At 41.2% G+C, this 13,461-nt stretch overlaps 1 protein-coding gene across 10 annotated transcripts in view; it reads left to right on the forward strand.

Annotated features, from left to right (window-relative positions):
* The window catches only part of ddx11 (DEAD/H (Asp-Glu-Ala-Asp/His) box helicase 11), a 96,957-nt gene that overhangs the window by 75,998 nt on the left and 7,498 nt on the right, over window positions 1-13,461 (forward strand). For all 10 annotated transcript variants that reach the window (XM_061678227.1, XM_061678229.1, XM_061678233.1 and 7 more), the window contains 16 exons: window positions 471-607; window positions 686-740; window positions 851-958; window positions 2,987-3,074; window positions 3,959-4,161; window positions 4,272-4,346; window positions 4,667-4,744; window positions 4,814-4,860; window positions 5,644-5,723; window positions 5,795-5,836; window positions 5,918-5,985; window positions 7,667-7,705; window positions 7,798-7,936; window positions 9,572-9,706; window positions 9,778-9,890; window positions 13,076-13,148. In XM_061678227.1, the coding sequence (XP_061534211.1) occupies window positions 471-607; window positions 686-740; window positions 851-958; window positions 2,987-3,074; window positions 3,959-4,161; window positions 4,272-4,346; window positions 4,667-4,744; window positions 4,814-4,860; window positions 5,644-5,723; window positions 5,795-5,836; window positions 5,918-5,985; window positions 7,667-7,705; window positions 7,798-7,936; window positions 9,572-9,706; window positions 9,778-9,890; window positions 13,076-13,148 (1,480 nt within the window). The remainder of the gene's footprint in view (window positions 1-470; window positions 608-685; window positions 741-850; window positions 959-2,986; window positions 3,075-3,958; window positions 4,162-4,271; window positions 4,347-4,666; window positions 4,745-4,813; window positions 4,861-5,643; window positions 5,724-5,794; window positions 5,837-5,917; window positions 5,986-7,666; window positions 7,706-7,797; window positions 7,937-9,571; window positions 9,707-9,777; window positions 9,891-13,075; window positions 13,149-13,461) is intronic.

The following is a 13,461-nucleotide window of genomic DNA, read 5'->3' on the forward strand; positions in this document are numbered from 1 at the left end:
TGGTTGCCAGCCAATCGCAGGGCACATACAAACAAACAACCATTCACACCTACGGGCAATTTAGAGTCTTCAATTAACCTACCATGCATGTTTTTGGAATTTGGGAGGAAACCGGAGTGCCCGGAGGAAACCCACGCAGGCACGGGGAGAACATACAAACTCCACACAGGCGGAGCTGGGGATTGAACCTCAGAACTGTGAGGCAAATGCTCTCACCAGTTGGCCACCGTGCTGCCACACTTTATGTCATCAGCCTCATTTAGTCAAGTTACCCTAAACTATAATAGGTGCGGTGGAAACGCATACCACATGGGCCACAGGAACCTTTTGATACCAGGAATTCCAGCTACCAAGAACTCAAAGTTCCTGGGCTGGTTGGTGGAAAAGCCCCTTTTGTTGATTAAAATATTGGTTTCAGATTCACAAGTGGATTATTAAAGGTGTATTCTTTGTCTTTTCTGTGTCCACAGAGCTGTGAGGAGGATGAAGCATTCAAGTTGCTCCAGCTCAGTAAAGAGGATCAAACAGACACAGCGGCAAATCAAGACGACGAAGATCTTATTATTGCAGAGTATGAAAGCGACGATGAGTCGAAGACAAAGAGCAGGTGTGGGCGGCCATTCGACTTGCAACCTTTGTGACTTGATCACATAATAACAGCAGGATATTTCTTATATCTCTTCAGATTCCGTGGGGGTGAAGAAGAGGATGACGAGCTAGTTGAAGAGCACGTAACCAAGGTTGTGAGGCGTGTCACATGATAGCACAAACTAGTGCCCTGTTGTGTGAATACTGTAAGATTTATGTTGTGTGTGTGTGCATGCGTGCGTGCATGTGTGTGTTTTCACAGATTTACTACTGCAGTCGCACACACTCCCAGCTTGCTCAGTTCGTACATGAGGTCCTGAAGAGCCACTTCAGCAAGGACATCAGTCTGGTCACGATGGGCTCCCGGCAGGTGAAACATGCACACGCACGCAAACGACTATTAATACCCACCTACCAACCTACCCACATACCAAACCTATCTACTTAGCAAACTTACCAACATACCTACATACCAAACCAGTCTAGCTAATAAATCAACCTACATACAATCAACATACCTCCCAAACAAATCTACTTATCTACCAAACTAACCAACAAACATACCTACCTACCCACCTACCTACTCAACACCCCAAGATCCCTCACCAACCTACCTACCAAGAAATCCTACCTACCTACCAAACCAACCCAACCAACTGACCTAAAGAAGGATGTTACTGGTTGAAATGTGCTTTTACACTACTAATACTTTAGATGTTGTCATAGCATGAAGAGTTAAGTTATAATTGTTAGGTGTTTGTACCCCAATTTTGCATAACATGACTCCCTGGATATTTGGAGGTAAAAATATTCACTTCTCATCCAAGAAATTGTTTATAAAAAAATCTGATACATTTTAATTGTGTTCTTTATTAGCTTATTTTTGTAATTTTGTATTTATTTATTTTTATTTTTTTACTGAATAACTTTATAAATGGCCTGACAGGGCTCTACACTAACTTTTGCACTAGTAATAGCACCAGCACATGATTTGGTTGCACCATTTTTTGAGGACGTACAGCATGACCATGGCATACCATAGTTATGATTAACAGTGACTCGAGATATTTGCAAGATATGTTACTGTGAACAAGAGGTTTTTCCGCAACAAGCAGTAGCAGACAAAACAGGTCAATTAAATTTAAAAAACAAAACAAAACAGGCTTTACTTTTATTTGATCATTTGTTCGACTCGGAGCCAGTTATTACAGTGATGGCTCCTAATCTTCTCCCCCCGGGAAAAACACTTACCTACCAGTCCACAACCATATGATTGACATCCATTTAAAAATGGATGAATAAGTGTACCACCACCATATAAAAGTATCGTTCATGACTATTCACACTATTTTGCAAATTATTTACTAGCAAAACAAACCAATTTACCTGTTTAAAATCATAGTCCAAAACACTGCACGGATACAGTAAGTCATTACTACTGCTATAGTTGCACTTTAATTTAATGATATACAATCCTCTTTAAAGGAGTCTGGGCTTTTTAACTTTGCATATACAGTATCTTCATAAGTCTATCCTATAAACAGGGAGGGAGACAGATGAATAGATTTTTTTAGCTTTGCTAGCTTCATAACAAAGTTATTAAAACCTTTGCACATGACATGAATTTGACAAATGTAGCAGCATTGATAATGTGTGTAAAAAGAAAAGCCATAGGTGACTTGCGGCGGGAGGAGTTGATTGGCTTGCCGGACTTTATATGTAGGTGCGGGCTAGCTAGCTTGCTCACCAGTTGTCCAGATGAGTTGAGGGCTGACACTTGCCATTTAAAATGAATAAGTAGTGGGCCAGCATCAGTACAGGTACGTGGTGGCCACTGGCCAGACACAATCGTGTACTGGCTCGTCTGTGGCACGCGTAAGTGGTGCGCATGTACGTGACGGTGCTCTGATAATAATAAGAAGCAGTCAAATATGTCGCAGCAGGCGGCCAATCATATTGCAGCGGGTCGCTTTTAACTCATAACAATGATTGACATGGCGTCACAGCGCGCTCTCGCTCTCTCGCATGCGCAGAAGGAGGAGATTGCATCAGAAAAAAAAGGCCACTTTCAAACATTAAAACATCCACTCGCGCAAATGCAACAAGATGAAATTTGTAATCGCACAAACTGAAAAAAGGTCACATATGCATTTGGTCGCAGTCTCAAGCTCTGCCTTTTTCAAGTTATCACAGTCACCCCACCCATCCTTAGTAATGCGCATTTATAACTAGAACACAATTGTGTTACTTCTTGGGAGACATGATGCAGTGGGAACCACTTGTCATCTAGTGTTCCACATAGCCAACTTGGATAACCTTCACTGTAAACCTGAACAGAATAAGAATATAGAAAATGGATGAACTCGACGCTAACCTTGACACCATCTCAACGTTGCAGAATCTTTGCATCAATGAGGAGGTGCGACGCCTGGGCAGCGTTCAGCGCATTAACGACCGGTGCTTGGAGATGCAGAAAAACCAACACGGTGAGAAAAATGAAGGGAAAAATCATATACTGTATTTCATGAACACTCTGACAAGCCGAAAAAGACAGCATGTGACAAAAATTAAGGCCAAGAGATGATAAGTAGGCAGGTTCAGGCCTCACACTATAATGGAATTCAAGCAAAGGTTGCAAAAGTACTGTACTTTGTACATCAGTAGAAGCACAGATACATGTGGGGAAAAAAAGTATAAATACTGATTCAACTCCTTTTAATTTTATCCAGGTATAATACCCGTTTTGATAATTTGCCACAAGGAAAAAAAGATTCTGCACACAAAAGGTATCAGACTTTTATGCTATCGAAACCATAGCTCTGCTCACTTTTTCAACAGACTCACAAAAAAAAATGCAAAATTAACTTATGATAACAACAGAAAAAAATACACCTTATGTTAGCGTATTTATTTATTTATTTATTTTTTTTTTTTCAGATTAGATGGAACATTTTTGAATTGCCAGAAGCTAATGTGTTTTTAGGCTGGCCTGGTACAAGACACAACACATACTTCACAAATCATTCTTGGAGCGACAACATCAAACAATTAAATAAGGCCATGGGTGGGGCATATCTTGTTTCTCCAAATCCATGTCAGTTTTTCTGCCTCTTACTGTAATGTTTCAATCAATCAGTCACGATCTCAACGCAGTTGACGTCACCTCTCTCTAGTTACGTCTTTTTTAACAAGCCTAAGTAAGGGGTAGAAAGTGCATATATCTGTTTTCAAATGTAGGGAGTAAAAAAGCCATCAGAAAAATAAATACTCTAGTAAGGTACAGAGACCTGAAAAATCTACTTAAGTACAGTAACAAAGTATTTGTACTTAATTCTCACAACTGGTTTCAAGAATGGTCTGTTATTTGTAGAGAAGCCGCATCACGACGAGGGCGCCAAGAAGAAGCGAGGCCCGGCGAAGAGCATATGTCCCTACAGCAAGATCTTGGCACTGCAACAGATGAGGGACGAACTCCTTGGCAAGGTCCACGACATCGAGCAGCTCCTGGAGCTGGGCAGGAAAAGCCATTCGTGTCCTTACTACGCCACGCGTCTCGCTGTCCCTCAGGCGCAGGTTTGTACTCCCACTCCTCCTCATCTTCCTCCTCCTCTTCTCATTGCTCATTCAGGTAGTGTTCTATTTGTTCAAAAGCTGAATCACTTTTGTTGCTTTTGTTTATGCAGTTGGTGGTGTTGCCTTATCAGATGGTGCTTCATGAAGCAACACGGCGGGCAGCAGGCATTCAGCTGAAGGACCAGGTAGTCAACTGGATTTCTACGAATGTGTCAGTTTTACAAAGTCTTAGCCTTAAAACAACAATATAGCGAATCCCCTTTTATCATGGGGGATACAGTTGGTAAAAAAAAAAATATCTTGGCTGTATACTGTAAAAACCCACAAAAACAATCGCTCAAAAATCCATGATCTAATGGAGGCGTGACTGATGAACTGCAGGAGGCGCATTGCAATGTCATTGTGGCCTCTCCCTCAGTCATGTTAGGTCAGATATCATTGGCTTTGGCGCAGAGCAATAATGAAGTGGCGCATTGGTGACAGTAAAATGTGTTTGTGTGATCAGGTGGTGATCATAGACGAAGCTCACAACCTCAGCGAGACACTCTCCTGCATACACAGTGTAGAGCTCAGCGGTGCGCAGGTAAACACTACTCACACAGCGTAATTGTTTTGTATTTGACCTGAGATCTGCTAATATTGTTGTTTGCAGCTTTGCCGGGCTCACTCACAGCTCAGCCAGTATGCTGAACGCTTCAGGTGAGTAACTTTGACATCTTCCTAACTGAAGGGGATGGAAAATAAAAACATTTGAATAGCTTGTATGCAAATAGTTGGTTGTCTGTAGTGCCTGCTTATCCATCAAGTGTGACATTATACAATCTAGTAAATCTTTTGTGAGTTGCCTACTTACAAAAATGTGTCTGATGTCACTTTGTTGTTGTTGATTTGTTACTTTACACACTCCCTGTACCGCAGAGATTCTCCACCCATGAATTTGAAGCTAGGTTGGGCAAAGATCCGCCATGCCATAAGCAGACCTGCAGTGTTGTTGCGTTAGCTTCTGATAAGTGGCATGTACTGTCCAATGAAGTTGTTGACATGTGAGTAGGGGGTATTTGTGTCGACATGCGCCAAATGCATGGATCTGCCTATTAATTGACAAGTGTAATTTGGCACCTTGGTATTGATGTGCTACCTCCACGAGTGAAAATAAAATCCATACTTTTACTGCCTGCTTTTTTTATGGGCTTCGTAGTAGCCACTCACCTTGTTGCAACACCCTAGCTCATCATGGTAACAAAAGTCATACTCACTGTTAGACCTGCAGTAGAGGGAGACAGGGTGGGTCATTTGAATGAGTCAGGACAACCCATCAAAAAAAGCACATTTCAGCTGGGGTACAAAAAGAGGGTAAAAAGAGCTATATTTCTTGATCTTTGCGCAGCTTTCACAAAAACATGTCACTGCCATGTTATTAAGACAGCAGGGAACTGTTATTAATTTTTAAAAATTCCACGTCTCCTTTAATGTCTTCTCCAGAAGTCGGCTGAAGGCGAAGAATGTAATGTATATTAAGCAAGTTCTCTTTGTGATTGAGGGGCTAGTACGAGTGCTTGGAGGTGAGTAAAATAATTTTTGCCTTTGACGACCATTACTATCATACTTGATGATGTAAATGTTATCCCCTCAGGCAAGGTTGGTCAGAATCCACAAAACCAAACCACACAAGCAGGTCAGAAAAAACACACACACATTCACAGGCAAACATCAGGGGGAAACGTTTGATCCAAGAATTCTTCTGATTGTTTTTCAGCAACAGAGATGTTTACTATCAACAACTTTCTTTTCAAAACTCAAATTGACAACATCAACTTCTATAAGGTATTGTCTGTATTAAAGCATGAATATAATTTTCCACTGCTATATATTGTGGCTCGTGTCTCCCACTATAAAATGTTTTTAAGCGATTGTTTTTTTTTAAAAAAAAATATTATTAATGTAATTTTTCTTTGTGTGTCAAGTGTACAACCTCCAGTTGCTTTATTATGTACACCTGCACAATCTAATGACACACAACACAAGAGCTCTATGAAAGAATGATGTGCTGAGAAAAGGTGTTGGCCCCTTTCTCAAATGCTTATATTTTTACATAGTTTCCCCACTTTAATGTTTAAGATCATCAAACAAATGTAAAATATCAAACAAATATAACCCCATTAAGACTTAAGTCTTCGATTAAGACCACAAAACTGAGTACAATGGTACCTTGACTCATGAGTGACCCATCTCACGTTTTTCGAGTTACGAGCTGTCGCTTGGGTGATTTAAAAAAAAACTAAACAATTGTATTGATTTGTGAGCAGAAATTTGAGTTACAAGCGCGAAATGGTGGCAGCAAACTTCGTATCAAGGAGCAGTTTGTCAGATAATGAACAGTTCTTTAAAAAAGAGATCAAGAGCTTGTTTGAAGCTGCTTATTGGCACTCCCAGTTGAGTTGTATTGGAAAAGTAAAAGTAGAATTACACATTGTGTATTTAACCATCCATCCATCCATTTTCGGAGCCGCTTCTCCTCACTAGGGTCGCAGGCGTCCCAGCTATCATCGGGCAGGAGGCGGGGTACACCCTGAACTGGTTGCCAGCCAATCGCAGGGGACATACAAACAAACAACCATTCGCACTCACATTCACACCTACGGGCAATTTAGAGTCTCCAATTCATGCATGTTTTTGGGATGTGGGAGGAAACCGGAGTGCCCGGAGAAAACCCACGCAGGCACGGGGAGAACATGCAAACTCCACACAGGCGGGGCCGGGGATTGAACCCGGGTCCTCAGAACTGTGAGGCTGACGCTCTAACCAGTCGCCCACTGTGCCGCCGTGTATTTAACCAAACAGCACCTAAATTTGTCTGACAAAAGTCCAGAAGCTTAATGCTAACAAACAATGCAAATGGGCGAACTAAACTAGCATTGTCATGTGGCATTTAAGTAACGGATATTTGAACACAAATGGTGCAGAAACACATGTAGACAGACACTAAGGCAATACTCCCAGGAATATGTTCTTTATACTCTGCGGAAAAAAACAAACATTACTGTAGCTAACAGAGCAGTTGTCTTATTCACTAATATACATATGCATGTATTATACTGCCCCCTGATGGCCAAGCCACACAATGAATCCATTAATTTTTACAAAGTACAAAATTGGAAAGTGCTATTTGTCTTATCAAAAAACCCATTAGAAATTCTATTATTGTTGTTTTCTGGGGGCTGGAACAGATTAATGATATTTCCATTAATTTCTATGGGGAAATGTGATTTGAGATACAAGTGCTCTGAGTTGTGTGTCAGTTAATGGACTGTATTATATTTTTAAAAGCTAAATTTGTATTTAGCTCTTGTATTGGATCTCATCATATGTGCAGGAGTACCTAATGTTGTGGCCGATGAGTGTGTTTCAACAAATGTAGACGAATTCATGAATGTGGTGTATTGATCAATCAATAAAGTGATGCCATAATACAACTTCAAATTTGTCTTCTTCCTTGTTTCGCTAGCTTCACGGATACTTTGAGAAGAGCATGATCAGCAGAAAAGTAAGTCAGCAGGGAGTTGGCGTTTCCAGGTCATTTATCCGCTGTGTGCAATTGAAAAAACCCTACAGCCGTGTCTCTTTTGTTTTCCTCAGCTAGGTGGTTTTGTGGATAAGTATGTGGGTTCGGGCGTGAGTCCGCACACGCATGTTTGCTCCAAGAAGGAGAACCGGCGCACAGAGGGCTTGAACCGCTATCTTCAGTCCCTGCACGGCAAACAGAGCACGACACCAGGTTGGACATCAGATGCTTGCAAAATACATGGGCGGAAATTATTAGTTTGAGGACCCTAGTTGGTGTCGAACTGGGCCAGATCATACTCAAATGTCTTGTTGCAATCGATCAAGTTGTAATCGTTGCAGTTCTACAACCAATATAATATAAATGGTGATTAAATTATGGTCAAAAGCAAGAATTGTTGAGGTTTTTTTAAAGGCAAAATTTTTATTCTGACTTTATTTGTGCAGGCATACCTAATTGTGGTGGCTTTGTCTCACTGTAATTTAGATCGTACAAACAAAAGGTGCTATTTCGTATATTAAAGGGCACTTATTATGGAAAACAGATTTTTTTTAACAATAATTCTTTATCTTTGGGGTATTTGGTGGAAAGCATGTCACAGCCATGTTATTCGCACACCTGGGAACTTTTTTAAATTGTGTGTGTGTGTGTGTGGTGGAGGGGGGGGCGGCAAATTTGTCTCCTTTAACCAGCACATTGACCAAGTGGTTAGCACATCTGCCTCACATTTGAGAGGTTGCGGGTTGGAATCTCTCCCTTAGTGGAGTTTGCATGCTCTTCTGATGCGTGTGCAGGTTTTCTCCGGGTATGCTGGCTTCCTTCCACATCCGATGCATGTTAAATTCATTGAAGACACTGAAGCAGAGGTGGACATAGTATGGCATGTGGTTCTTTAATCCGGCCCACCAAGCATTTACATGATCATGAGTCCTGTTATATATAGTATATACAATTTTCTTTATTTTTTTTAAACATGTTAATCAAAATGTATCTATTTATTTATTATTTTTATTATATTATTTATTTTCTATTCATTTATCTAACATTTAGTTGATTGACATTGTAAATGTTTGTAAAATTAACCATTTTGCATAGACATTTTACAAATTTTATTTGAAACAATTTGCTAAATATAATTGAATTAACTATAAATGGAAAAAGATAATTATGAGAATCCATCCATCCATCCATTTTCTGAGCCGCTTCTCCTCACTAGGGTCGCGGGAGCGCTGGAGCCTATCCCAGCTATCATCGGGCAGGAGGCGGGGTACACCCTGAACTGGTTGCCAGCCAATCGTAGGGCACATACAAACAAACAACCATTCACACTCACATTCACACCTACGGGCAATTTAGAGTTGTCAATTAACCTACCATGCATGTAGGAGAAAACCCACGCAGGCCTGGGGAGAACATGGTAACTCCACACAGGCGGGGCCGGGGATTGAACCCCGGTCCTCAGAACTGTGAGGCAGACGTTCTAACCAGTCGCCCACTGTGCCGCTAATTATTTTATAATTATTTTATTATTATTATCTATTGAGCACAACGTTTTTTCACCTCATGTATGAATGACATGGCCCACTTGTTAGTTTAAAAGTAAAATGTGGCCCTTGAACACAAAAGTTTGCCCACCCCACCTCTAATTGTCCATAGGTGTGAATGTGCCCTGCACCCAGTCCAGGCTGTATTCCGCTTGGCTCGCCTAGTCAGCTGCGTTATGCTCCAGCTCATCTGCTACCGTTATAAGGAAAAGCGCTATAAAAAATGGATGGATGGCTAGAATGTCTCCTTAAAGATTGTAATCCAGCTCCTCAAAGACTGTAATCCAGCTCCTCTTGCATGCAGCTCTTCCAAACGACCAACAGGCGTCCTTAGAGGCAGAGAACATGCTGGCTGCTTCCCCTATGATGCAAGTGGAGGGCTTCTTTATGGCGCTCACCAACAGCAACACAGACGGCAGGGTGGTCATACACAGACAAGGTACTGTTTTAAGCACTATAATTGAGGTCAGTGAAGACCCTAGTTGTAAACTTAAATACGCAAATGTGTAGGGAATCTGTCAGAAAGCAGCGTCAAGTTCCTTCTCTTGAACCCGGCCGTCCACTTCGCCCAGGTGTTGAAGGAGTGCAGGGCCGTTATCGTCGCTGGAGGAACTATGCAGCCTGTGAGTTCCTCTTGAATGTCAAATTCAGTGTCCCCCCACTATATAGCTGGTCATCTTTCGTGCCTGTGCTAGATTGGTATTTTGTTTGTGTCACCGAGTTTAAAAAAATGGTAACCGATCACCGATCCAATCACATGATGGAGGACTGTGTCTATTGAAATGACCTGTTCATTTACTGTATATACTTGTGTACTTAATTGCTCGGAAAATTATATTTACAATAAATAATGTATCTTTGTTCCTCTATTTATGCCAGTGAGGCATAATGACAGACAGAACAAATGAATGGTCTTTGATTAAATGGCAGGAAGTAAATACAGTAATTCATGTTTCCACTTTTTGTGACATTTTTGTATGTTGGTGTGACGTGAGATATTTCAATTGTAAAATAAGTTCTTTGGCTCCATAAAGGTTGGAAATCAATGCTCTAGTCAGGTCATGTATTCTAATCAGTCAGGTCAAACCAACATTACAACATGACAGAAATAGTGGTTGTTAACTTACTGTAATTAAATTACTTTATTTTTAATTACTTCACCCACACCGAAACTTTAGAGCATGATTGAACAGAACGGCGGCATGTTTACCTACAACCAGTCGTGCTAGCACTAGCTTGCTAGGCTATATAACGTTTTTGTTGCCTGCTTGCGAGCCGTATCGTATTAAAAGTACGTGAACATACCTGAAGCAAGCCTTAAATGAACGTCCTCTCCTGAGCACCGGTGACCACCAACAAACGTTTTCCCCCATTTTGTTCTTACAAACACGCGCGAGCCATTATTGTTGTCGTTGCCATGGTAACGAGTGTGGTCGTTGACACGATGAAGCCCAGAGATCGGAAAAAACAGGATGTGGTGATATCGGAATACAATATTTTATTGCAGTAGTCTGACATAGTGCAATCGCGAAAGAGCAAATTTGTCTTGTAGTCTGATCCGGGCATCACGTGTTGTCTGTCCCACACCGCCGACATGTTTTGTTTTTTTAAATAACTTTATTGGCATTCAGATATTTACAGGACTACGCCAAAAGACACGCGACAAGGCTAAAAATAAATACGGGTGTAAAGTCTAGTTTTTACCCAAGCCATCGTTTTTAATGTTTTTTTTAACAATATACAGTGGTACCTTGACAGTGTACCAGTTTTTTTAATTACAAGCCATCCCTTGGTCAATTTTTGTTGTGTGTGTGTGTGTTGGGACGCTAAATGGCCAACTGGCTACCTAGCCAAGGCAGCAGGCCTACTCAGCTATGGTCAGATTTTACGCTGTGTTTGATAAACTTTCTCCCATTCATCCTGCCACACGGTCAACCCCTCCAGCGATGGCTCCTTTTGTGGCAGTTCCATGTTATCCGTCCAACTCCTCTGGGCCACCTTTTTTAAAATGTTTTTAATTTTTTTATTAAACTTTATTGAGCTACACTGCATACGTCCATGCATAGAAACTATCCGCACTCAGTCAAAATGGTGTCGGCAGTAACCAAAGGCTAAACATCACAAAATAATTTTGATTTTTTTTTTTTTTTAGTAAATGCAGTGTGGCAGCATTGCAGCTCTTGTCTGAATGAAGTAATTAGTATTTTATTCTTTGATTTGTTATGATTCGTATCCGAAAAGTCTGCTCCAGCATTAATTTTTTTCTGGCGGACTCAAATGCACCCCAGAGTGACCACCCATTTGACCGTGGCGCGACCTGGGAGGATTATTGTTTGCTCTGTTTGTACATGTGTTATTGCTCAATGTGTGTTATAAATAGCAGTAATTTGAAGGCTTATAATTACCATAAAGTCTTTGCCAATTTCCATCAGCCAGTCCATGGCATTTTACATTATGTTAGCAATAACCTGTGGACTATATGGTTTGGTTGAACATTTAGGTGTTTAGCAATGTTTGGGCGGCACGGTGGGCGACTGGTTAGAGCGTCAGCCTCACAGTTCTGAGGACCAGGGTTCAATCCCCGGCCCCGCCTGTGTGGAGTTTGCATGTTCTCCCTGTGCCTGCGTGGGTTTTCTCCGGTCACTCCGGTTTCCTCCCACATCCCAAAAACATGCATGAATTGGAGACTCTAAATTGCCCGTAGGTGTGAATGTGAGTGCGAATGGCTGTTTGTTTGTATGTGCCCTGCGATTGGCTGGCAACCAGTTCAGGGTGTACCCCGCCTCCTGCCCGATGATAGCTGGGATAGGCTCCAGCATGGCCGTGACCCTAGTGAGGAGAAGCGGCTCAGAAAATGGATGGATGGATATGCAATGTTTTATTCACTTGTCGGGTCAGTTAAACAAACTTCAAATAGGAGTGACAAACAGCTTGAAGCAAGCACACTTTGCCTCATATTTGGAGCAATGTGCGAGCAAAAAGCTCTTCGTTACCTCAAAGTGATGTTATTCTCCTATTTTGTGACAACAAGAGTGAGAATAGGTGCTAAGCAATACTTTGAAAAGTGTGTTTTAATAAGTTTAAATGGGTTGGAGTTTTCCCTTGCCCAATTGGGGGGTTTAGATTTGGGGATGTCGTCAATCATTGCCAACTGTAGGCCTGTGAAGCCCTTTGAGACACTTATGATTAAGGGCTATACAAATAAACTTTTTGTATGGTCTCTCTATACAGTGCTGTGAAAAAGTATTATATGTATTATATGGACTGACGCGATGAAAGTTGAGCTTTTTGGAAGGTGTGTGTCTCGTTGCATGTGGTGTAAATGTAGCACAGCATTTCAGAAAAAGAACATCATACCAACAGTCAAATGTGGTAGTGTGATAGTCTTGGGCTGCTTTGCTCCTTCAGGACCTGGACAACTTGCTGTCATTGATGGAACTATGAATTCTGCTCTTTAAAGGAAAATCCTTAAGGAGAATGTTTAGCCATCAGTTTGTGACCTCAAGATGAAGTGCACCTGGGTTCTACGGCATGATAACGATTCAAAACACACTAGCAAGTCCACTTGTGAAGCTGAACAGGACAAAAAAAAAAAAGGTTTAGGGGGCCATTACTTTTTCACACAGGGCCAGGTTACTTTGAATTGTTTTTTCCCCCTTCATTTAAGTTAATTTGTGTAATATTTAATATTTGTCTGCTATTTACATTTGTTTGATAATCTTAATAATCTCCGGTGCGTCTGTAATGGTACAGTTCACTGTAATGACAAAAATGTGATTCTCCTGGTGCTGAACGCTGCTCTGTGCAGGTGTCAGACTTCAAACAGGAGCTGCTGTTTTCCGCCGGAGTGCAAGAAGAGCGCATTGCTGAGTTTTCCTGCGGTAAGTGGGACCCCATTTGGCATCACAGCCACTCTGCTGAATATCTGTAATGGTTTTGTCAATATTTTTTTTTGTTTTTGGCAAAGGACAGTAACTGTGGTTAAGTATGCGGGGGAATTCTCTTGCAAGCTTCAAATCAATACATTTTTAGAACTTGGATAGCTGCATTGCTCAATACTCAGCCATTGTTGCGAGATGAAGTGCTACAAGCAATAAAAGGCAACTTTTGGCCCATTCCATTCTATTTCTATGAAAGAGGGTTGTTTGATTACCTTTTTTACGGCAGGTATGGTAAAAATGTTTTTGATGCGCT

Source organism: Phycodurus eques, chromosome 5, assembly GCF_024500275.1.
Source record: "Phycodurus eques isolate BA_2022a chromosome 5, UOR_Pequ_1.1, whole genome shotgun sequence".
Lineage (NCBI taxonomy): Eukaryota > Metazoa > Chordata > Actinopteri > Syngnathiformes > Syngnathidae > Phycodurus > Phycodurus eques.